This window comes from Larimichthys crocea, chromosome I, assembly GCF_000972845.2.
Source record: "Larimichthys crocea isolate SSNF chromosome I, L_crocea_2.0, whole genome shotgun sequence".
Lineage (NCBI taxonomy): Eukaryota > Metazoa > Chordata > Actinopteri > Sciaenidae > Larimichthys > Larimichthys crocea.
The window spans coordinates 24,836,048-24,861,058 of record NC_040011.1 but is presented as its reverse complement, the minus strand read 5'-3'; the positions used below and the strand labels follow the sequence as shown (position 1 = coordinate 24,861,058).

The 25,011-nt window shown below is 41.0% G+C and overlaps 2 protein-coding genes across 7 annotated transcripts in view; one reads left to right on the top strand and one right to left on the bottom strand.

The window, feature by feature from the left end:
- Window positions 1-248: 248 nt before the first annotated feature.
- On the top strand, window positions 249-3,925 carry shisa3 (shisa family member 3). Its single transcript, XM_010742108.3, has 2 exons — window positions 249-1,112; window positions 2,669-3,925. Exons 1-2 carry the CDS (start codon window positions 842-844, stop codon window positions 3,262-3,264), a joined length of 867 nt encoding a protein of 288 aa, XP_010740410.1. The 5' UTR covers window positions 249-841; the 3' UTR covers window positions 3,265-3,925.
- Window positions 3,926-5,705: 1,780 nt separating this feature from the next.
- atp8a1 (ATPase phospholipid transporting 8A1) overlaps window positions 5,706-25,011 on the bottom strand; it is a 96,558-nt gene continuing 77,252 nt past the window's right edge. For all 6 annotated transcript variants that reach the window (XM_027291805.1, XM_027291870.1, XM_027291845.1 and 3 more), the window contains 8 exons: window positions 21,988-22,066; window positions 20,688-20,749; window positions 20,362-20,418; window positions 19,943-20,050; window positions 12,534-12,622; window positions 12,086-12,178; window positions 10,842-10,933; window positions 5,706-8,276 (listed from right to left, as the gene is read on the bottom strand). In XM_027291805.1, coding sequence (XP_027147606.1) covers window positions 8,179-8,276; window positions 10,842-10,933; window positions 12,086-12,178; window positions 12,534-12,622; window positions 19,943-20,050; window positions 20,362-20,418; window positions 20,688-20,749; window positions 21,988-22,066 — 678 coding nt within the window. In that variant the 3' untranslated portion in view covers window positions 5,706-8,178. The remainder of the gene's footprint in view (window positions 8,277-10,841; window positions 10,934-12,085; window positions 12,179-12,533; window positions 12,623-19,942; window positions 20,051-20,361; window positions 20,419-20,687; window positions 20,750-21,987; window positions 22,067-25,011) is intronic.

The following is a 25,011-nucleotide window of genomic DNA, read 5'->3' as shown; positions in this document are numbered from 1 at the left end:
ATAAGACTATAGCTGTAAAATCTATGAATAGTCTGAATGCAAACATTAATATTAATGATCTGATACAATAAAAAATGTATTATCTGAACATTGAGGATTTTAGCAAACACCAGTTTCCAGATGTGTATGTACTTTAACAAGAGTGTGTTTTATTCCTGATGAATGTAAGTTTTTATTTCTTTAAACATGTACCTGCTCTCACTTTAAATGTCAGTAAGCATGTTGTTTTCTTCATGATATTTACATAAAGTTCAGTCTGAAGTGTAAAAAACAATGATTTGATTTATTTACAAGTCCACATGCTGCACTGAGGTCTTATCTCCAGCAGAATAAGCTAATTAAGATAATTTATGCACGTACATTTGAGCCCATTCAAGGCTTTGAATTAAGACCACTCGTGGACGCGCACGTCCCCTTTAATGGGGGGTTACGTACGCGCCCGACAGAGCCCGAGTCACAAAAGCAGAAAGTCTCCAGAGGAGTGGGCGCACACAACTTCTGCACCCACACCAACAAACGAGCTCAGGAGAAGCGGAGCAGAGAGGAGCAGAGTGTGTGTGAGTCCTGCGTGTTTTGGATGAGAAGCTGATATTTCCAAGAGAAGATTCAGGATTTTCTCACTGTGCAGTTTGGAAACGTTTGTCTCAAAGCGGTTTGGATTGGTGGGAAGATGACGGTGACATAACTTCACATGTTTGAATCCAGTCTCTTGAGTTTTTCTGTCACTAATTTCATCTAAATGAAGAGTCTCTAAGTCGGACTGACACACTCGGTGTCCGGGAGCTGAAGCCCACAGGACGCAGGAGGGGAGGGAACCGAGAACGCCAGCGGCTTTGCCGGGATGGTGCGCCTGCTGAACTGCCTGCTGCTGGGATATCTGACCTGGAATCTGCGGATATCGGACGCACAGGGGGAGTACTGCCACGGCTGGCTGGACACTAATGGAAATTATCACGAGGGCTTCCAGTGTCCGGAGGACTTTGATACCATGGATGCCACGGTGTGCTGCGGCTCCTGCTCGCTGCGCTACTGCTGCGCGGCTGCGGACGCACGGCTGGACCAGGGCAGCTGCACCAACGACAGGGAGGTGGACAACACTGAGTTTGCAGCGCGTAAGTTTAGTGTTTTTTTAAAAACTCATTTGAATGTTTCCTCTTGTGGAAACTTCCACAATCTTCCTGAAGTGCAGAACTTTACACACAAAAAGACAAATGAATTAATTTAGGTTGCATAAAAACACTAGAATTTGAATCCTTAAACCAACTTTTTAAAGTTATCAAAATGAATTACACAAATGCAGAAGGATGCTTGAATATGTTTAGTCTATTTTATAGTTTATTTATTAATTTAGTCTGGTTGGTCTTTCTACAGAGAGGTCAGGGGTCAGCTGAACAACAGTTTGAGGTTTGAGTGCCTTGCTCAAGGACAGCAAGTTTCCAACAGCCGGATCACTCTGGAGTCTTCTGAAAATATGAGAAATTAAACACTATGCTAAAGATTTGGTGCTTCTACTCAAACCAGACACACAAGTGTCTCTTCAGAGGCTTTTTTTTGGTACTATTTAACATAACTCTCATATGAACAGGTGTTAAATTGTTAAAAAAAAGTTCCAGGAAACACTAGAAGAATAAAAAGCATATGGTCTGTTTTACACGTTCTTCTTCTTGTGTTACTGGTGTCGTAAGGATTTCGTGGATTTTTTCAGCGTGAATCAACCAAAGTGTCCTGTTTCCAGCACCTGCCTTAATCTTCGCTCATACATACAGCTTCATTTGACCTCAACTGACTGCACTGATTGCTATCAGTGTTAGAAAGAAAAAGAAAAAGGAAATCAAGGGGAGTTTTGTCAGATGTCAGTCACTCAACAAAAGTTAAAAAAAAAAAACCCTGCTGGATCACAATGCAGGAATGCTTTCACACAATTTCCCTCACACTTATTTGCCAAACAGAGAACATTTACTCTGACAGCTCACTAATTAAAAACAACATTATGAGACGGCAACTCATTCTCTTGAGCTTCTTTAAGCGTTGAACAGACTCACAGTGTTAACATTAACCCTCTGTTAGTCTTTGAATTCTTTAAATTTCCCCAACTGATAAGCTGTGGAGCTTTAACTGACTGCACCGTGTGCTCGCAATTTCCTATTAAAATAAATAAACATTAGCTGATTTCCTCCTCACAGTGCAAACGGGCTTCATGGAGTGTAACGTGAGCTGTTTGTGTTGTCCTGAGGAATGTTTCTGTTTGGGTTTGTAGTTGATGCTGGTTAAGAAATCATTAAATATTGTTTAGTGTTATGATTTTAGCCACCATGACCAGCAGTACAGACAAACTAACACTTTACTATGACTGCCATGTTTAGGATTTAGAAGCACTACATAGATCTATTTGTCAATAGCTATCGCCCCTCTTGTGGGCACCCATAGGTGTGTAAAGAGATTATAAATGACAATGTACAACTGCATTATAATGTGTCACGAGCTGTTTATTAAATGCTAAATATGGGAAAGTAAAGTGTTACCTTGTGAGAAATAATGTATTTTATTTTAGATTTTTTCAGTTTCCCTCAGTGTTTTTGTGTCTCCAGTGTAATGAAGACACATTTTAATAATCTGCAGTGTTCAGTGCTTCCTCGTTATTTATTCTAACCTGCCTGTGTTTCCTCAGAGCCCGTCTACGTCCCCTTCCTAATGGTGGGAAGCATCTTCGTCGCCTTCGTCGTGGTAGGCTCCCTGGTGGCCGTTTACTGCTGCACCTGTCTGCGGCCCAAGCAGCCGACCCAGCAGCCCATTCGCTTCTCCCTGCGCAGCTGCCAGGGTGAAACCATCCCCATGATCCTCACCACCGCTCCCCCGAGTCTCCGCGCTCCGTCGCGACAGTCCAGCACGGCCACCACCAGCTCCAGCTCAGCCGGAGGGGGCAGCTCCATGCGGAGGTTCTCCTTCGGAGGTCAGGGGCAGCAGCAGCAGCAGCAGCACGGCTGCCTGGTGTCTGCTACAGTCTCCTCGTCAGCCTCCACCCCCACCCAAGTCCCTCAGACTCTGCCTCCACCTCCACCTCCACCTTACACATCTCCACCAGCACCCATGTCAGGAGGCATCCAACACCCCTCCACCCATGCCCAGCTTCAGCTCCACCAGCCTTCAATGCCCTCTCACCCCTCTCAGAGCGCCGGGTTCCTCCTTCCACAGCAGTACTTCTTCCCTCTACAGCCCGATGCCTTCACAGCAGCTAAGAGCTTCGCAGACTTCGGACAGAGCTGACAGGGCTCCCAGTGGGGGAAATAGAGGGATTACAAGATTATTAGATGGTGGGATGTGAGCTGGCGAGGACAAACACACTGCAACCCAGCTGGTGGTGTTTGGGTGGAGAGCCCGGGCCAGCTCAATAGATGCAGAGAGCCCCGACAGGAGGACGAGGGATAAAGTATAACAAAGCTGCTGTGGTCGAGCAGCGTCTGAGGCCTGAGGGCATTTCCCTCTCTGCATCACAGAACACATCAACAGACCTGTTAGAGGCAGTAACAGTTTTGAATCATGTGCACTTGTATCTTATATTTTAAACAGACCTCACTGGCTTACATTTTATTTTTTTATACATGTTGACAGCTGACAACACAGAGTCAAATCTTGCCAATTTATCACACACCTTCCTTAAAAAAACAGAAATACTGTAAACAGAGCCAACACTGTCACTCCGAGACTATGAGCATTGTTACATTATTAGAAATAGATGTTGGAAACCAGGGAAATATTGTGTTTTTTGACAATCGCAAGGACCTCTGAAAGAGGGGGTGACGTGATACACAAAGGACTTTTATTTTGGAGGACTTTTATAAGATGTTGTACAGGCATTATATCCAGAGCAGGGTTGTCATATTGATTTTCCTGATTTACAGCAAATAAAAACGTTTGTCTCTCATTACCATCTGTGCACTGAGAAATGTAAAGAAAAGTTAAATGACATTTTTGACATTTGGACAAAAAAAAAAAAAAAAAAAAAAGTGAAGTGCGTGCTCTGAAAGGAGCCTCATCATCGCTCAAAGAAAGAGGAAACCGGAGCGGCCGCCCCTGCACAGCAGCTCTCTACCTGTCGCTCATTCTTGCGCCAGACTTCACAGCAGGAATGCAGCGCTGAGATCAGTCATTGTCAGTGTTCAATGAGCATGGCATGGTCACAGTGTTAAAAACAACTCGCCCCAGAAATAGAGGTTTAGGTTGCAGCAACAGGTATGACAAAATCTTGACAAAGATGGTTCTGTTCTCCGGTTATCTGACTGTGAAATAGACTTGGCAATGAGTGTGTCATGCAACCTGCAAACTGTTCAGTTTGACAATGTTTGCTGCTATGTTCGCTGTTCCCTAAAGTCACTGGACTGTTACAGTATATCACAAAATACAACTTCCACGAGCAGTTATTGGAAAGTGTTTTTTAGGTCTTGTTTAAACCTGCCTAAAAAACAGATCAGATCAGACTTCAGCTGTCACATTCCACACTCTGTTTAGAGAGGGAAAATACAAGTTGTGAACAAGTTCTCATGACATTTCCCAAAATCTTTTGGACCGTTTGAATCTTTAATGTCTTTGCCAGCCCTTAAAAAAAAAAAAAGTTTCCAGCTTCTTTTCCAAGTTATCCATGAAGGCAAAAATCCTTAGTAACAAACTCCTTACACTAAAGGTTTTTATTTTATTCTGCCTCACAGGCGTCATTAAAATTCAAACTATCAAAAACTTTTATTCTTCTCATAACAGAAATCTTTTAAATATTTAAACAGGTAAATATATGTAATCCAGTGTAATCCCATTGCATTCGATGCAAGGATTTGATATGGGTAATTATCAATTACAGCGATCGTATACTGTAAACTGTGTATGAGAGAGAGACGCTACAGTTTGTATTCTGGTAGTGTGATAATGTACCAAATATAGCGAGGAGACACACAACAATAATAACTTTATAAATTCCAAAACAGCTTTTTTTTTTTTCCCAGCAGCTGAGTTTAAAATCTTGAAGTAATGGAACAAGAAGGATGAAACGTTGTAAACAGATAAAGCAGCTGCTCTTTGCTTGCTGTAATTTTTGACTTAATGAAATCAACCTGTTTGTTTATCCCCACTGTAAACAGATACACCTGTTTCTCAAGTTGCTCAACATGTGATTCCATTTGGGCTGAAATTGACGATAATTACGGATTCATCATACAATTCTTTTCTAGATTTACGGTTTGATTAATTAAATATTTAGAAATAGTGACACAGTCAAACTCGGCGTCATAAAAAATGTCGATAGAGAACCAAAGATATTTAATTAATAATTATAATTAGAAAATCCTCACGTTGGAGTCAACATTTGACATTATCTGGAAGATTTATGTCCCAAAAATGATGCTGGTGCCCACTAATAAATTTTTTTTGTAAATTTAAAAAAAAAGTTTTTTTAGTGAATGTAACCTGATGATCTTAAAATTTAAGTCGACTTGGGTCACTTTTAATTAAACTGGATGCTCATCTATTACGGAAGAAGAGGGTCAAATAATTGGTATCATTTGTTTGCAGACTGATTGCAGACTTCCTTGGCTTTTCCTGTTTAGGTTCTCACTGCGCTGTATATGTCCTGTTTGTCTCTGCACACAGGCACAAGATGACACAGTGATTACAAAACTGCGAATGTGCAGAAGAAAAAGCAACAATGTTCACACTGTTCCTCCATGATTGTAAAGTTTATTTCAGTAGTCCTTCATGGCAGTAAAAGACAACACATATAAGTTTGCAGTCCCAACATGCAGAACAATCATTGAACAAAATGACACAAAAGAAGAAAAAAAAAAACATTGAAAATTAAAGTTAAAGGTGCGTTTTTTTTCTCTTTTGTGAAGTGATCAACACTTGAAGGAGAATCAAAGTAGTACAGTTAACATTTCAGAGAACAGTTTGTGTTATCCATTCATGCAGCCCACGACTTTCACAGACAACAACGTGTTTTATGTTTTCTGAAGAAAAAAAAGAAGAAGAAGAAAGCAACAGTCCAAGCCTTCCACAAAGACGACATCCACATTCAACAGTTTGGAAAATTTTTGACGAGATGACAACCAATCAAGTTTTAGCACTAAAGACCAGCAGATAAACGTAATCAGAAACCCTCACTAAGCTGAGAAACACAAAAGAGCTTTCCTGTAAAAGCAGAGCTACACTGCATGAAGAAAACAAGTTACAAACATGTACAGTCAAGATAAATCATATACCGAAACCAGATAATACCAGATATCCACTACTGGAAAGGTACATCAAGTGCTTTGTGCAACATCTCCCGTCGAAGCGAGCCGAGCATCAGAAACTCTCACAGTCGAGGCCGAGAGTTTGACCACAAACACACACACACATTCATACCACACGCTAATGCTCACACTTTCCCATATGGGCCATGCATCAGCACACAGTAGTACACCATAGTTATACCTGGAGTCGTGCAGACGGACAACTGGAGCAAGCGTCACCACACAAACACACTCACACACGCGCTCATACAATAAAAGAAACACACCAGGAGACACCAGTAACTCCCGGTCTCACATAGAGGACACAGACATGCATACATAGACGTTATCCACAGTAGAGGTAACACACACACGCGCGCGCACGCCCTTACACACACACACACGGCACATGCACATGCAGGCGATAAACTGACGCGCACACATTCAACACACACCATCAGAAATCTGATCTCCCATAGGGAGAAGAAAGCAATCACACAGACATTAAGTAGTCAATTATAAATAAATCAAGCTGTAACAATATTAATATTAATAATAACAAGACATTTAAGAAAGCTCAGTTTCCTCACTCGATCTATTCTATCCTGCCAGTTTATCAGAGGAAGAAGAAACTAAAAGTTACAGACAGTTCATTACAAAGCCAGTCAATGCAAAATTCATACATCTCCAATATAAAAATACAAATCCACAAAATAACTATAGAGACAAAGTAGTTTTGATATTATTGTGGAGTTTTCCTGGCTAATATTTCTTTCTCCCTTAAGCTAATGGCACTTATGTTAGAAGGATAAAATCTCCATTTGAAGGGAAACACTATCACCACTGTAAGCTTCAACAAAACTGTCAGAGAGCCTCCCGTTCACCTGCGCAGGAACAAATCTTACTTAATACATGTGCCACAAGGCACTCTGTAGTTTTCACATTATACGAGTGCAATACTGTGGTGGGGGAGATGGTGATTTTATCTTCGGTCGGTGTGTGTGGAGCACTGGTCTAAGCTAGCTGGCTAAACTATTCTTCTATGAGGGAAAAGTTCTACGTAGGCACCGTTGTGATTGTTGAGACAGGAGTGATGTGTGGAATGCAATTATTTGTCAAGAGCAATTCTTCTGCTGTAAAAACGGTGGAAACAGGACTACGGCGGGTTGCAGGAGGCAACGTCTTAAAAACAAAAAACAAACAAACAAACAAAAAAGGAATCAAACTAGGCACGGTATCTACAGACTTTAAAAATTAAAGATAAAAATAAAGAAACCTATTTTAAAAGAAACAAGGACGAAGGCATGAGCAAATGTAAGGCTTTACACTTTAGATGCTTCACTGAGTGCAAAAAGAAAATTAAAAATAATAGAAATGTCTGCTCTGAAGTGGTCCGTTTAGTGCTGGAATACACTCAGGAGTGTGATTACATTTGGTTTAAAGTTTTCCGAATTCACGAGCTACTTGGTAGATTGTATACACGACTGCTCTTTGGCAATCTCTCAAAGTTCAAATCCTCTAAAACTAACCATCGTCCAGTGTTTTAACTTCTAATAACAGTGTTCAGGAGTTTGATTTCATTTAATAATTTGATGATTTTCAATAGAAAGGAGACGTTCACTCCAACAAACTGAGCGAGAACAGTGAAGAACTTCAGACCACAGACTGCTAAGAAAGCGCAGTGCTCATCATGTCTGCTGGACAAACAACTACAGCTGATAGTGAACACATTTTGTTTTGATCCTTGTATTTTTTTTTCCCTTTATCAAAGACAACTCTATGTCACTCTCCTCTGTCCATTTCATATTCACGTCCAAACATCCCCTCAGTGCTGGAGGCACGCGCTCGCACCTCGTCTTCTCCCCGTTAAGCTTCAAATGTCGCCATCAGAAAACGGCGGTTGTGGCTCGGATTGGCCAACGTCTCACCACTCGTTGGTCCTCTGTTTGGTGGTGTCGTACGCCCTGATGACCTCAGACTGAGACACCACTCCGTTTTCATCTTGAGAGAAGGCGTAGCCATCTGAAAAATAACCCAAAGCAGTTCAAATTAGGGTCGTGCAGATCACTGATTAATGTAATGAAAAATACTCACACACACACACGACTAAATAAATTGAATAAACACAAAATGTACAGAAATAGTTCAACATTTTCGGGGAGATTTGTTAATGTACTCTCTTGCTGAGAGTTTGAGGAGAATATCGATACCAGTCTTATATCTGTAAGTGTAGCTGGTTAGCTTAGTTTAGCAAAAAGACTAGAAATGGGGAAACAGCTAGCCTAGCTCCGTCCAAAAGTAAAAAAAAGTTTTAAAAAAGTAAAAGTAAATATATATATATATAAAAAATTATATATAGCTAAAGGCAGTTTTGTTCTAGTTTGTCTTTCTCATATATCGGCATCACATTTGTGTCACAGAACAAAGCATCCATTTCTCTGACAGAATTAGCTAAAGATAGAAAATCATTCAATCAATCAACACAAGATATATTTCCACAATCCTCAAAGACTCTTCTGACCATGTGGATAAAAAAAGGGAATTCAGTCAGCTTCCTCTCTAGGTTGTCAGCAGCTACCACCTCTGTGGAGTCACAACCAGGGAAACCATTTAGATTGATTTTTTTTACCATGCAGCATATCAAAGTTTTTTTTAAGACATGAGCGGTATCGATCTTCTTACTCTTGGCAAGAGAACAAAACTTATTTCCCAAAGTGTCACACTATTCCTTAAAATAAATAACGTAATGAAACTATTACACTAAACAGACAGTTTTATCTGCAGTATAAAAGCAGCCCTGTGATCTACTTCTTAAACTCTCCTACAGGGTTTCCTTTCTGACCTTTGACCCCTGACTCACCTTCAGGTGTCAAATGACTCGGTCAGTACCTGGAGGCCAGCGGGGAAGTTCAAAGGACCCCGCTGAGACGAGTGCATTGTGGGGGAATAACAGCGCAACATTTCATCATTTCATCATTATGTCGCTCTACTGAACTCAACTCAGGACACACGAAGCACACGAGGGGAAGGACAGGAAGTGAGCAACGGAAAAACATGAGGAAAGAGGCGTCTATCGGGGAACTAGGGGGAGCTGGAGTTTTAAACAGGGTGAGGTTTGAATAATGAAGTTTAAAAAGGTATCACACAACAACGGTCTCATCCCGACCTATGAGACAAACAAAAAACAAACTGATCAGAGGACACAACAGAAAAGAGAAAAACAAACAGAAAACCAGACTCATGCTGAAGTGGAAAGTTTATGATGCTGTTTTCAGTGTGACATCTGAGTTTCGCTCCTGATCCGAAACCTACACTTTTTGTTCGAACAGGACAGAGGATTTCAACATCACCTGCTCCGCTCAGTTGTTTTAATCTGGTGTGGAACACTCATGTCTGATTTTTCACCCCACACCGCAGTAATTATTACAGCTCTGATTACCTGCTGCTTTTCTGGCAAACTCTTGTCCTGTAATTTAATTCCAGTCCAGACACAAAGACACATTGCACTTTTTAAAGACAGATGTCTTCAATTAAAGAAGAGAATGACACTTTTCTCGATGGAAATAATGTGTTCACTCTCACTCTTCTTGAAGTTTGCCCATGATAGATGGTGATAGACAGGTTCCTGATCTATTGAAAACTCAAACTGGTCTTCAGATTTGTCTGGTCCCCACAATACAGTTTACAGTCCCTCTCTTACTGTATATGCTCAGCCTACGAGATGTTTTAGTAGTTTGCAACTGTCCGTGTTATTAGTTACATTACAGCTGAATAATTACCTATAAATAATACTAACATTAAAAATAACACTAAGCCTGTCGGTGAACCAGCTCCTGTAATTTTCCAGTGGCTGAAATAACTTTTATTATGAGGGAGGAGGGAAATTATTTTATCACCAACCTCCACCTGTAACATTTTTTCCTGTCTGAATGGGGCCTTAGACACATTTGTGTTTGATGTTACATGAAAATAAAAAAAATAAAAAATGTATTTGAAAATGAACAGAATTTTAACTCAGACAAAATGAAACAAAAGAATAAGAAATGAAATTCCGACATATCCTTCAACTTTCACTACTTTAGTTTTTTTCAGATGATAAAAAAAAAAGTGAGACTTGATATCCAGCACTTTCTCTCTCAACTGTATTCACGTCTCCAAGTGGCCATGAAAATAACTCATCTAACAGTTCATACAAGCAGTTTTCTGGCTAGATAATGTACAGTAGATATAATGTAGATATAGGGAACTGTGGGGCTGCTTGCAGACACAGTTACTGATGTGTGTTTCCTGCATTTGGTGGACGCAGAGTATTTATGAAGAGAAGTGGGATGAACAGAGTGTTACTGCCCCTCCTTGCTGACGTAGGGTGAGATACTCTGGAGGTTTTAGAGACACCGCATGTGTCAGATGAGGAATAATGACATTGGATCGGTTCCCCTGACGAGGAAACAGATTTGGAAGCCGATAAATCTATCGTGGATAAAGTGAATTTAAAAACGGCCTGATGCCTCCATCTTGAGACATGTTCAGTAAGAAACGACATGAGAGAGAGAAAGAAAGATAATGAAGAAATATCATGTAACTTACGGAGCAGGTTCTGCTGCATGGAATCAGACCGGTACAAGCTGACCGTGCTTTTCTTGAAAACATTCTTCAGGAGCTGGGCCCTCTCTGTCAAACTACACACACAGAAACAGAAACAGGCAGTGTGTTAGCAGCATGCTGTGCACCACAGGCAGATTTAATGACCCATACATCAAACCTGTGTCCAAGCACCTCCAGAGTGGATGGACCTGCCAACTGCTCTACCTGCTGGTACAAACACCACGTAGGGAGACAAAACTCTGGAGACGCAGGGGGAAGAACAAAGTGTGCGTGTGTGTGAGCGAAATATCTCAAACAGCATGTTGGCTAGAAGGTATTCGCGTAAAGCCAACAAATATGTGTACATGAGTCCTCTATGAATGTGTTTAGGCGTATACATGGATCCTTCTACGTTAATATATACAAAATCATCCACGTATCTGAGTGTTTGTGTCACTATTTTCTCTCCGTGTTTGTTTCTATACGGATGTGTGTGTTTGTGTGTGTGTTTGTGTGTGTGTGTGTGTCTACAGCCTGCTGGGTCTGGGACAGTGGCCAGGCAGGCAGATCACTTTCAGGCAGCAGGAGATCTCACACTGATCTGCTCCACGTTGATGACTGCTGCAGGCCTCAGACCCTAGAGAGGCCTGGTTCAACTAATACGTTTTTATAATATATGGCTTTAATATAGGAGGAGTGCCGCTCTGAAATGAGACATTCACTATTTGGGAGGGGAAAAAAAGAGAGACATCTACACTTATGACATGATTACTGACATTACAGTCAAACTGCTGCAATTTAGCAGCAATTTCAAGATTTCTTCCTTCCACAGAGGAATATTGTTGGCAGTGGAATCGTGAGTATTTGTGAGATTTTGAGTGATTTGGGACTTATGGATGATTCTTCCTCCAAGTTGATCTTTAAAAAAATGCTTTATATTTTGTGTAACAAAAGAAAGATGACCAGGTACCCTGACAGTGTTGGACTATATTGATGATATACACACACAACGTGATAACATTTTGTTATCCCATAACTCTGTCGCTCTCCCACTGACTGTGTCTGCAATACATATACGTACAAGCTGATAATTTATAGGAACTATGACTTCTTGGACATAACTGTCACAAAGGAAAAATCATTTTCAAATACTAATTTGTCTTTGGTCCACTTAAAGATGAAGCACTGGGTCAATAAATGTAAAATGTAAAATCAAAGACACAGAGTGTAATGCTGTGTAACTGTACCTCTTTCCATGCACCACTGCTCCTGGGTCTTTGGATAAAGCCTCAAGCTCCTGCACCTCGTCCACCAGAGTCTTGAAGCAAACCCTCTTCACCCTGTAAATTAAACAGTATTAAAAAAACAGATGCTTTAACATGATAGAACCTTCAAAGACGGACATTAAAATATACCACTGACAGATTCAAACTGCTTTGAAGACACCAGGAAATAAAACTTCTAGCTTTGCAAATTGCTCTTGACACCTTGAATCTGCTGTGGGTTGATGTCACATCAACAACAACATTTCCCATAGAGTATTCACAGAATGGAAAAAATAGACTTCCTCGGAAGTCGCCACAAAAACTCAGGGCAGGGATTTTCTTCACGAGATACGAGAGATTCTGAAGGAATTTCCTGTATCTGATGTGTATTGGAGCGATGATGAGCGAGGAGAGCGGAGAGGAGACTCACACTTTGTAGGCCACGTCAAAGACCAGAGAAGTGATTGGGATGAAGACCAGGCCCATCCAGAAGACCCCCGAACTGAACATCATCTCCGCCTGTCACACACGCAGACAGACACACACACACACACACTTACTCTCCGGTGACTGTAGACAATGCAGAGTTCAACAACTGAACAGATAAAGAGAAGAAGCTCTTCAAAAGATGAAACACCTGATAAAGAACAGCCATTATGACCCTCTGAAGAGCCACATCATAAAAAATACACATACAATACAGAATACATGACAAAGGCAGCCCAAAACAAACAGTTATATTGTGGAAATAAAGAGGAGATGGGTCCAAAGTGGGTTAATCCTCCGTGACTAAATGATACCATGTTTTTGTTTGGACCCCCTCCACCTCTCAGCCCTTCAGGGTGGAGGAAGTACCTGTGAAGTATTTAGATAGTGGTATCTCTTTCACAGGAAAACAGCTCCACTGTTTGCTATGTTGAGAGCTCGACTGTCGATACATCACAGGAGACAAAGGGCCGTGATCTGAGGCGCTTTGAATGATACATTTAATGCAGCACTCAGTGTAAAAGGGTGTTGGTGAAGCAGAAGAGCCGGAAGAGTTTCATACTTGCAAGTTTCACTTTTAACAATTAGAGTTTGTAGAAAATATCCACATAGCAGTCTCTGGTAAAAAAACAAACAAAAAAAACAAATATAATATTGATAAAAGTGTAGATCATGTGATTAAAAGTTGACTAAAAGTTCACAGACACATGATTTTCTTTGCTGTCGCATAACTCCTCTGATTCATGCCTGAGATTCTCTGAATTACAAACAATGAGCCAATGTTTTATTTTTAATGCAGTATATAACAAATGTTCACATTGAGTTCATGAGCAGAATAAATCTACAAATGAGACAGCTGTTACCCTCAATGAGACTCATTTATCTTGGTGGAAGAAAAACATATTTAAATGTGATCCAATTCAGATCCAAAACAAGTCAGGCGTTTCAAGAAACAGCTTCATCTCTGCACTCAGTCGTTTGTAGAAAAAAGAAGATTCATTAGTAGAAGCAGACTTGGCTGCGATGATTTAAATTAAGATACACAAAATGGTGGCCAGAGCGGAGACGAGACGGTGGATCGTCTTGGTGGGGGCAAAACCTTTCAGCTTTTCTGTGCGAGGACGCTGTTTGCTTTGGCCCGCTGCACTGAAACTATCTGTCATTACATGTTGAAGTGCAAAACCAGCGCTACTTGCATTGTAATGCGCCACTTGTTTAAACTGCTGGGGCCCCTCGACAGTGTCTTTCCTGTAATGTGACACAGGCAGGGCCCTTAGGATGCACACACACACACACACACACACACACACACACACACACACACACACACACACACACACACACAGATCAGTGTCAAAACTATCAAAGCGGTCGGGTTTGCTCAAATTAGCTAATCTGTTCGCCATTACCTGCAAATTGACTTTGATGTCTGACAAAACATTGGGGGAAGAGGAAATCCCAAATGACAAGAAATCAAACATGGCTTTTTCCTACAGTTTGAGATGAGACACGGATGAATAGAGCTTTTCTGTGTCACCCGAAGGCTGTAAATGTATGAGATGAGGGAAAATTGCAGTGAAGCACGTGATATTTATGTCAATTTTTGAAATTATGCAGCCCTGGTGGAAACATTTACTGCTTTTTTTTTTGTTGTTGCTGCGAGTCAGTTTAATTATTTTCGTTTTCACCCAGCGTATCGTGCATTTTAATGGAGGGTGTTTAGCTGTGAGAGCCTTTTGAAAATAAACCAGTGATGTATACTCGGCATATTAAATCAAAGTCGAGAAAGCATGAAAAATAAACCATCTCGGTCTTTCACAAGTTCAATATATGAACAATATTTATATATCTCTATAAATAACTATGAGTAACAACTGATGTAAGGACCAATAGTTCAAGTCTCAAGTTTACCATAAAATTCAATAAAACTGATCATAACATTTTGTACAATAACTCATAAAAACAACTACAGAAACTACACCTAAATAAACTGCTTTATTTCTTTAGTTTGATGTCAATCCTCGCAATCCAAACATATCTGACTAGTTACAATCAACAAATGTTTGTCTTCAGGCATCTGGACAGGCTCCATGACTATGAGCGGGGCCAGCACTGTTGGTGGATGCTAGCGACGTCTCATACCAGGAGACCCCTGGGAGCTGGAACGGGGTGAGAGAGGTCCGTGGAGCGGGGCTGTATTTTTAGGACAAACTAATAAACTTGTCTGGCTGGACAGACAGTAGTGTCCGCTGGCATTGAGAGGTGTGTTTTGACAGGCCAACAACCCATATCAAGGCCACACACACATGCTCAGACACACAGACTAGACAGAAAGAAACATGGGGATGATGAGGTGGTCATAAGGTTTAAGCGATGGGTTTCCTTTGTTGCAGTGTCATACCCCTCTTTCTTCCACATTTCCTGTTTATTTCTACACTCTTAACCAATTAAGCTAAAAAATAAATAAATAAAAAAAAAACTAGCTAAAAATAGTCTTTAAAATCGAATAGAGGTATGTTTCTGATTGGTAGATCACCTGTTCAAACACAGGTAACTGCAACTGCCCCTGAGAAGCTGCTCAGTGGCCAACACACAAGACCACCAGATAGTGGTTGTATAATGCAGCTTCACGTTACAGTATCTGTGTGTTTGGAACAGGACATCATTATTTATGTTCAGAAAATCTGCTGTTTAAATAAAGGTTTAAAACTACAGAACATCAAAGATACGACTTCATTGTAAGATATAAATCCTTAAACTTTGGGAAAGTATGTGGAAGGATATTAAAAGAGTTTTATGAGTCCTTTTCAAGTTAAGACTCGATCAGGGGAATCTGGCACCTGGTTGATCACGACTAAGAAAGCCCATAGTGTGAGCAGCTTGAATTATGTTAATGCCCGCCATTGTAATGGTAAATGTAAATTGAGGTAATCCACTACTTCACTATCCGCCCTGCAGGTCTACAGTATGCTCAGGATTCAGCAAACAAGACTAAGAAAAAACAACTTCATAACACTCTGCCAGCTGTACGACATCCCAGAGATGCTAATATTCAAACACTAGCTGCCTGAATGCACAGAGCTTCTTTGTACAACATTTTCTTATTAGCTAGACTGAAAGAGAAGGATTAGACTAAGTTGAATCCTGTTTGAGACTTTACTTTGCTCTGCATTTAACCATTTTGATTCATCAATTGGCTGAATTCAGATGGTTTAACCAGACAACACCATATGTAGTTTCTTCTAGAAGGAGGCCAATGCTCAACATACTTTCTTGTGAACACAGTCAAAAAAAGATGACGGTCAAAGAAAGAGCACGAAAAGCAAAGAGGGCAGCTTTGCTTGGATAAAGCAAATCCACAAATTCCCCAACTGTCATGAACAGAAACAAATCAACCAATAAGCACCCCAAAAGAGGTCAATGTGGAAACCAAACAAAGACTTTCTCAGTTGGGTCCTTCATTCACTTCATGCTCTCTGTGTGTTGCCTAACAAAGACAGCAAGACACCGACTAGCAAAACAGAGAAAAAAATCTCTTACATAAACACTTGTAACTCAGCAGTCTTTACAGCCACGACTACACACAGTGTGTACATCAGATTTAAAGAGTTCTTCTCACCAATACTGTACACCATGGTGAGTTATTAAACTAACTGTGTGTTGTGGTGCTTATCAATTATTAGCCAAGGGAGTACTAACAGATCTGGCTACATGAGTTTGACAAAACCTCCCATATGACACGCTGGTGAGTCTTAAAGAAAGAACAAATTCCACAAGTACCACAGAGAGGCAAAGTCAACATCAGTGATGAACAGGGGTCAATAATTCTTTCACTGGGTCTTTCAAAAAATTAAAAGGGGAAAAAAAGGCTTATGATGTGGCAGGTGTTGGGAGGTTATTTCAGTCTGAACCACAAGAATTAGAGCTCCTTGAGTCTTTAAAAACAGATAACTCACAGATCTCATGGATCAAGGACTCACAAAAACATGCAAAGCACAGAGTGTCCGGATCAACAGCCCAGAGTTAATTGAATCCTTCTGATGTGAGTTTGTCTGAGGAATAAAAAAATGAAAATAATTATAAAAAAAAAATATTATTGCATTATCCCTGTTTTTAGAACGTCTATCTGGAAGACTACATTCGGAAGAAAGCCTCTATCATCAATAGTGTTTTTGGCAGCCAACTATCAGATCTTGCATGTTGGAGCACATGAGCTCATCACCAGTTTTCAGGTACGTTGCAAACAAGAATAATCACACTGGACTGAAAACTAAAAGATGTCTTCACTTTGACAAATTATTTGTCTGAAACAAGTTTCAGGTTTCTCTTTAAGTTGGTTTCCAAACTGATAAATGCATGAAGGGTAATAAAAATACTCACGCACGTGCACGCACACGCAGTAAAAAAAGATAGATACAGTGTAAAAGAGTGTTTTCAATTAAGACAAGAATTACAGAACCTGAGAACCAAAATCCAAAATGTTATCAAGGCTTTAACTTCTACCATCCCTGACCAAAATAGAATAAACTATTCAGGTGCCCTCATTTTGAACTTAAATATAATCCAACTCTTTCAAAATGTCTGTAAACAGAAATGAATTATTTGATCTGTTTATCAAAAAATTGTTTTCATTCCTGCTTTTAATCTCATAAATACACCTCAGACTGGCATAGAAAGCCCTAAGTGTATTCCTGGCTCACTATGCATCAACAACCTTCTTGGTAAATTATTCCTTTCTGAGAAAAGGTTTCTTATCACTGAGCAGAAACCATGGAAGAATCTGATGCACACTTGCCGAGTGTAAAATTCATGTGCTGATGACAAGTACTTGAGTCGGAGTGTGAGTGAAAGTCGCTCCACTGTAGCTCCCGGCAGAAATAGAAAAATAGCAAAGGTGTGCATGTAAAGTGAGAAGAGAGAGAGGATAAACTGTACTGAGACAGCTGTGTTGATAGCAGAGACTAGTCAGCAGACAGTAGGTCAGAAAGAGCCTGCGTGAGACATCTCCTAAGGTGAAGCTAAGCTGCTTAGTGTGGCAGATTACACTGCTTGAACAGAATAATCTGACATTTTCTTTTGATATTCGTGTCAGATTTTTATGAGGTGCAAACGGGATGAGCCAGTTTGGGATTACCTCCAAAAAAAATCTGTGTTAGTGTGTTTCATGAATGGATTCTGCACCTGTCCTGTCAATCGTCCAAAGCATATTTAGCCTGACATTGATGAATGCGTTCACATGAAGCTGAGGGCTGCTTTGCGTCTCTTGTTAAAGGTGGTGAGCTGGGTAGTGAGTGAGAGCAGAAACAGGAGGAGAAGGGAGTTCTGGTGTCTGTTATGTTGTTGGCCCTCAGGCCAGTTTTTTCGGCTGGTCGAGTGTGATGGGGGTGAACAAAAAGAGAACAAAGAGGAAAAAAGCTGATGCAACAAGTTAAATAAAAGGAGCAAAAGAAAATATGGAAGGACAGAGAGCATGAAAACATTTGAAGATTCAAGTTCACATCAAGGAGGCTGTGGTAAAATATGTGTGGCTGCAGCAGCGCTGAGAATAATCCTGCTCCTCAGAGGCTACAAGGTTTTGGATTGTGTCTCTGATGCCTTCTCGGGTTTCGGAGAGATGTGTCCGTGTTTGATGATGTACTGGCATCCCCGAGTTGGGGCAGGGGCATAGGGTTACCAACTACCCACAGGACACCATTACTGTCTTCAGTCAAGTGCTGCGGGGTGTGGATGAAAGCAACAGGCTTCATAGACAGGGGACAGAGTGAAGCTAATACACCCATCGCCTGTGAATGTGTGTGTGTGTGTGTGTGTGTGTGTGTGTATCTGTGATTGAGAGCAAAACAGTCAGAATTTCTGTGCATGTGTAGTTACTTATTTAAATATTGTGTAAGTGCTCAGTCGTCAGGAACGTGGCTGTTAACCACTAACTTACAATCAAATGTAACTAATCCAGCACAAAGGTCCTTGTAAAAACAGAGAGTTCATGTTTTTACACTTTGTTTTTTGTGCAGGTTGAAACAAATGAGATATAAAGATTTTATTTGTGAGCTTTAGAGGTGCTGGTGGGCAGATTTTGCCTCCATTGGACAGAGCCCTTATGCTGTGCTAAACTAGCTGGCTGCTATAGATGTAGACTTATATTTATTTTATATTTAACGAACAGATATGAGTGTGGTATCAATCTCGTCATCTAACTCTCCAACATAAAAGTGAATATGGAATTTTCCAAAATGTCAAACTATAAAACTTTGCTTTAAATCATCATATAATGAGCACTAATCTAATAATTGCTTTTACTTAAAATCTGCTTCGCTTAAGCCTCAACACTGTAGTTGCTTATCATGGGACAATATGCTCTTAGTTTAAGTTTGTACCGAACATCAACAGACAAGCTTTCCTTTAGCATATAAAACAATTTGCACTGAGCAACGTGAGTTTGTTAAAGATCTCTCTAGTGAGCTGCTGTTGAAAACCACAGACTGCAGAATTTCATGCAATGTTATGAACTTATAAAAACAGCTGAGTAGCTCTGCAATGAAGCATGTTAAAATTCACTGAATCCAGGCCAGCAGCATTATCTCAAGAACAGCGTCCCAGATAAACAGGTATTTTCTTCTCCTGCATCCTGTGTGGTGCCTGCCATTTTCTTTGAATAATGTCCTACTGTGTTTTTGTTCTCTAATGAAAAGATGGCTCATTCTCTTCCCCATAATGCACTGGGAAATGTCACCTGTGGTTAATGAGCTCCCATTGACCACCTGTGGTGAGCCCAGAGAGACAGCAGTCACATTCACATGTAAATAACTACTCAAAAAAACAAAACTAACCTTTTTTCAGCTTTTTAACATTTAAGAAGGGCATTTTAAACATTTTAAACTCTTTTTCTTTATTTCTGATCCCAGTGTTGTTGGGTAGACTTTTTTATTTTAGATTTTTTGTTACCTAACATACACCCTCACCTCTCTTTGCTTAGTTTCCAGACTTTACTGTTTCAATGTCACCTGTGGATACTCAGAGCCGAGGGAGGCCAATGTAACACAAACACTGAGCTAATTGGCTCAATTAAGTCATTATGCAACACAAGCCAGAGGTCTGACAGTTTACACCCCTCCTTACAAAGACTGTGTCAAGTTAAACTCTGAAATTTCCCACCAGCATCTGTCTGTAGCAGAGAATGAATTATGAGGCAGTGCAGGTCTGTCAGTGATAGACGGTTATATCAGCAGTTTCTTTAGTACCAGAGGAAGTTGTTGCTGTGAGACAGAGGGAGAGAGAGAGAGAGAAAGTGCCTGCCTGGGTGTGTGTAGATGTTTAAGCATGTGTATGAGCACATGCTAGAAGGCATGTGTTTACCTCTCCTGACATGTCGGGAGCCAGAGGGATGAGGGGCCAAAGGGAGGAGTAGATAATGAAGAACACCACCCACAGGCCAATGCTTCCCCAGATGGCGATGTGGCTAAACTGTAAGAGGGTTATCAGAGGACAGTAAGGCAACAACAGGCTCTTCATTTCATGTAGATTTAACCAACTGAAGATGTATTTAGACCAACATTTTAGGTTCAGTGTCTTCTACCAACGTGAAGGAGTTAACATATGGTACATGTCATTTCACTGGGATTGCAGTTATACGCTCAGTGGGACCAAACCATAAAGAGATTTGGAGATAAGAACAGGATGTAAAATATGTCATAAGTACTTGCGGTCATATAAAATGGAGGAACTGGAAAGAGATAACAGAATGTTAGCAGGAGAAGAGAGGGTGATCAACTTACCATGGTCCAGGATGAGGTCTCAAGTCCGGCTTTAAGACAAACTGTGATGACCACAAACTGTGGAGACACAAATTGCATTAAACCAAGACCGACTCCCTTTAGTACTAAAATGGGTCATGGGAAGTGCATCACACAATTTTCATTGTTAATATTCTTTATTTTCTTTACACGTTGTAACACTGGAAAAGATCAGCAGACAAAATGAAAAGGCACAAGAAGAGGAAGCATGAATGATGCTTATTCACAGAAATGTGATAACGCTTGGCTCAGACACCTGAAGTGTTTAACACGGAAACGCTGACTGTCAAGAAGATTGGTGCACTCACTGTGTAAACCATGTTGCCTAAGAGGAGATAGTCTGGAGTTCTTCCGTTGCCAAAAACTGTATCTGTGAAGGGAATCAACAACAGAAGCTTTTAGTGCCAAATATGTCTCTTTTCAGCTCTTCGGTTTCATACAGAGTTCCATTAGGTGATCCAAAGAGTAAACAATTAGACAGCACATTGGATATTACTTCACTAGTACATCTCAGTGTGAAGTTTGGTGTAAAACGCTCTGTTGAAGACACAGATATAAAAACGGACATGGGAACATGGAGTGAAAACCACAGATCAAATGGTGCTTCAATTACTGCCCTTTGAGAGAGGCTGTAAAATTAAATCTTTTGCAACTATTTAGAAAGAGTGTTACTAGAGCCATCAAGAAGGCTGAACACTGGAATTGGCGTGCATTAATCATGGTCAGAAATTAAATATTCTGGCGAAATTCACAGCTGAAATGAGGAGAGGACAAAATGGTTATTTGTTCTGCAATTAAATCACAATCCAAGAACACTTTTCCTAAAACAGAAGTTAGAAGGACTTCCTAAATCACTGAAATAGAAATTAACTGTAAATCACACAGACATGTTGCTCTAAACTGCCCACGCGGAGTTGGGCTGCAGCTGAGGCTGAAATATCAGCAGTGTGTGACTGCCAGCAAAGGAAGAATGAGAAGCTCCCTTTCCCTTACTTCCGGCTGGTCACATGTCTTGTGTGTGCTGAGGCTTTGCTGACAGCCTGTCAGTCAGAGTGAAGGGGCTTGGTGCTTTTGTTTGGAGAGCAGGCCCAAGCTTGTGTGGTCCCCTGCTCTGGCCAGCCAAGACTTACAAGCTCAAAGATCCCTATTCTCTCTGCGCACGCACAGAAAGCTTGCATCTTAATGTGCACAAACACGCACAACTAACCTACAGACAAATAATCTATTGCATTTAAATTTAATTGCACACACAAAAATACAGATTTTTATCTTTTTAGGCAAAAAGTATCTGCAGCGCCTGCAGTGGACAGTCACCTGGAAAGCTTGTGTCTGATTGGTGTGTTTATAAAAAATGAAGTAAGTGTGAATAACTGCGCACAAGAGCATTTCAGCAGCCCACGTGTGTGCACACGTGAACTGGTGCAAACATGAAAATACACTAGTTAGTGTGCTACTAACGCTCTTGCTGGAGCACACACATGTTTGCAATTCCTGACCGGACGGTCGAAGAGAGAACTAATTAAGACAAAGTATGTGTGCGGATGAAGAGGGAGGACACTCAAACAGAGTCCACCGAGAGCTGTGGTGGAGTCTCTGGGAGCTACTTACCATGCTGGAAGGCTTTAAGGGGGAACCAGAAGAGGATGACGGAGTGGAAGAGGCCATTCAGACAATGGGCCCAGAAGACCTGCAAAATAGAGGGGAGAAGGATGGAGGGGAAGGAGGCACAGAGGAGGAGGAGGAGGAAGAAGAGAGGTGTGGGGGGTTGGAGGCGGCAGGAGATTCCAAAAAGAGAAGAGAGGGAGAGACGGAGAGAGAAAAAAAAGCATGAGAAAAGGGTGTGGGGAGCTCCAGCCTTCCAAGTGACCCCTGACCTGGGCCCTTTGTGCCAGCCCAGCGCTAGGCTAAGTGGCGGTTTTGTCGGGGCCTCATCACTGAATGGCCACCCCGCTGACAGACACGTTGTATATCCTCTGTGTGTGTTATGCGGGAGAGAGAGGCTGTCGAGTGTGTGTGCGAGCAGTGAAAGGCAAGTGGACAATGTCACTGTGCGAGATTTAACTTAAATATTATACCATATTTAACAGGATCAAAAAGAAAACAGTGAGCATAAGAAACTGTAAAATACATGTCTTCGCCTAGGCAAAGAACATTAAACAACATTAATATATGTGCTGCCAGCGTGAGGGTTTCCTCTTATTACATTTCATTAGGCTGCAGCCCTTTCATGTGAGAATTTTAACTGGTGTAGAAATAAATGACAGGAGCGTTTAAACAAGCAGAAATCAGTCTAGAAACACACACAGGGAGACTGACAGGCTCGACAGAGATTAAACTGTTTTCATGGTAATTATTAAGGACCTGGAAAATTGTGGTGTGGACCGCAGTCTGCGTGTGTGTCTGTGTATGCAAGCATGCAGACTTTGGATGAGTCGTTTAAATCAATACTCCTACTCCAAAACCACCTTGTTTCAAATTTACATTATGCAACGCCAGAGCCAAACAAAACACTAATGGGCGATGTAGCATGAAACAGCCGTGAAATCTATTCTGCCAAAAAGCTCTCCACATTTGTGCCCCCTTTTCCTCCCCCGTGCTGACCCAGACATTGGTGTTAATTCTGAGAGTTGAAAATTCGTCAAAACCCAGAGGGTAAATGGATGACGGAGGAAAAATAAAAACAGAAAAAACATCACATTTTAATCTTTGGCCCCTTTTAATCATCGCCTCTTGGCAGACGACAACTTTAGAGGCTCACTTTCTTAAAAACACCTATTTCAACAACTTCAGCAAAGCTGTCAGTAAAACATAAAACATGATTTATTCGAGACAAACAGGACACCCTGAAAAGTGAAAATGTCTTGGGATTTCCGCAGGTTAGAGTCATTTTGGAATAATGTAAGGTTATTCGACAGTTTCTGCCAGGACAGGGTGTGAAAATGAAGGCAAAAGGAGATGTAGAGTACAGTGAAGGGAAACATCTTCAGCCTTTATAATATACCTCGGCCTCAGTGGCACGACCTCCTCACCTTTTCTATCGACTAAACAAAGTCCTATAGCAGCCACCACCCCCCGCCCCACCCAGGATTACCTCACCCTCCCACTGTGTACACAAAACCCAATACGCTGAGTGAGGGTTGGCCAAAAGCAACCCCCGCTCCTCTATCTCCGCGGTCAAATGTGTACTAAATCATCACTAATGTTACAATCACATGTTTATGCCAATTAGCCTCCCACTGACAGGCTCAGCTCTCTATCAGCCTTCACCTCAACCATCCCGAATGCCAAACGCTGTGGGGGTGGCAAACAAACCCTAGCTTCCTCTCCACAATAATGAATGCTAATGAAATCAATAAATGTTCATAATCATTTGTCACAGTGGGATCCTCCCTTTCACCCCTCCAACCACCCTGCTCTCTTTCTTTCGCTTGTATCCCAGCAAGTTGCTAGGGATCCCCTCTGAATGAATGCCCGGTCTGTCCTGTAAAGATTCTGCCCTTTGTGGAACTCCTAATTGCCAAAAAAAAAAAAAGAAGAAGAAAAACATGAATGCCAGTGACTAATATTGAGCCAAATATTTCCAGAGCTGCCCAACTCGTCCCATTTCTTTTTCAACAGGTGAGAGGCAAAAAAAGCGAATAGAAGAGTATATGTATATGTTAATATATACATACTGTAATTACTACGACCACATAAAGGGGAGTGCAGTTTATTAGAGTGACTCAAGTGTCAGGAACATGTCATTAAAAGTGAGCAGGCGACACAGCTGAAGCCACGCCTTGCGTTTCCAACACCCGCCGTCACTCCCTTTTCTCACCTCAACACAAACAGCTTTAATTCACAAAGACAGTATCTGTTGTGTACAAAAGAACCGGGCATGCAAAAAGACGGGCTTCGAGGGGCCAAATTCCTGTTGGATTTCCTCGCCTCGCCTCAGGCCAGCTGCAAGGAAAATATCTCAGGAAAAGAGTGGCCAAGCCAGCAAAAACAACCTGCTGACCTGGCCGAGTCATCATTTATGGGTCTTGGAAAACATGGCCCAAACAAAATTGAGGTTCATTTGCCTCTAACTATGAGACGCATACTTTTGTGACCCTTTTTTGGCAGAAAACAGTTAATGAAGTCTTTAGTATAGTTAATGAAGGGAAAAAAATCCATCCTACAACAGAATTAAATCAGCAGTTGTTTGAACAAATACTTATTCAGTCTACTGTAATAAAGACAATGTCAACACTACAACAAACTAGATTTATCTACAGATAACAAATAGCACCTCTTCAGTTTTCTTTAATTTACAATCCAGGTAATGACTTACACCTGGACTATGTTCATTAATCATGTGTGGATTTTTTTTTACATTTAATAAAACGGGTGTTTTTCTCTATAAAATGTGGAAAAAAGTGAAAAAATGTTATAATTTCCCACAGCCCAGGTTGATATAGTAGTGTTGTAGAGTGTTGCTTAGTAAAGCTGAAGACTGAAACTCTATTGTTATTTCATACACTGAGTGTGGTCCTAGATGGGTTAAACTCAATCTGACAGCCTTGCTCTGAGAACAAACAACTCCCACACTTAACAAATTGCATAATTTTCTGCAACAAATGGTGTCACACAATGACAGCATACTCTCTC

Bases quoted from the DNA above. Each gene is read 5' to 3' on its own strand.
- shisa3 (XM_010742108.3), top strand. From the start codon at position 842: ATGGTGCGCCTGCTGAACTGCCTGCTGCTGGGATATCTGACCTGGAAT. The intron at 1,113-2,668 runs GTAAGTTTAGTG...GTGTTTCCTCAG, and splicing joins CAACACTGAGTTTGCAGCGC to AGCCCGTCTACGTCCCCTTC.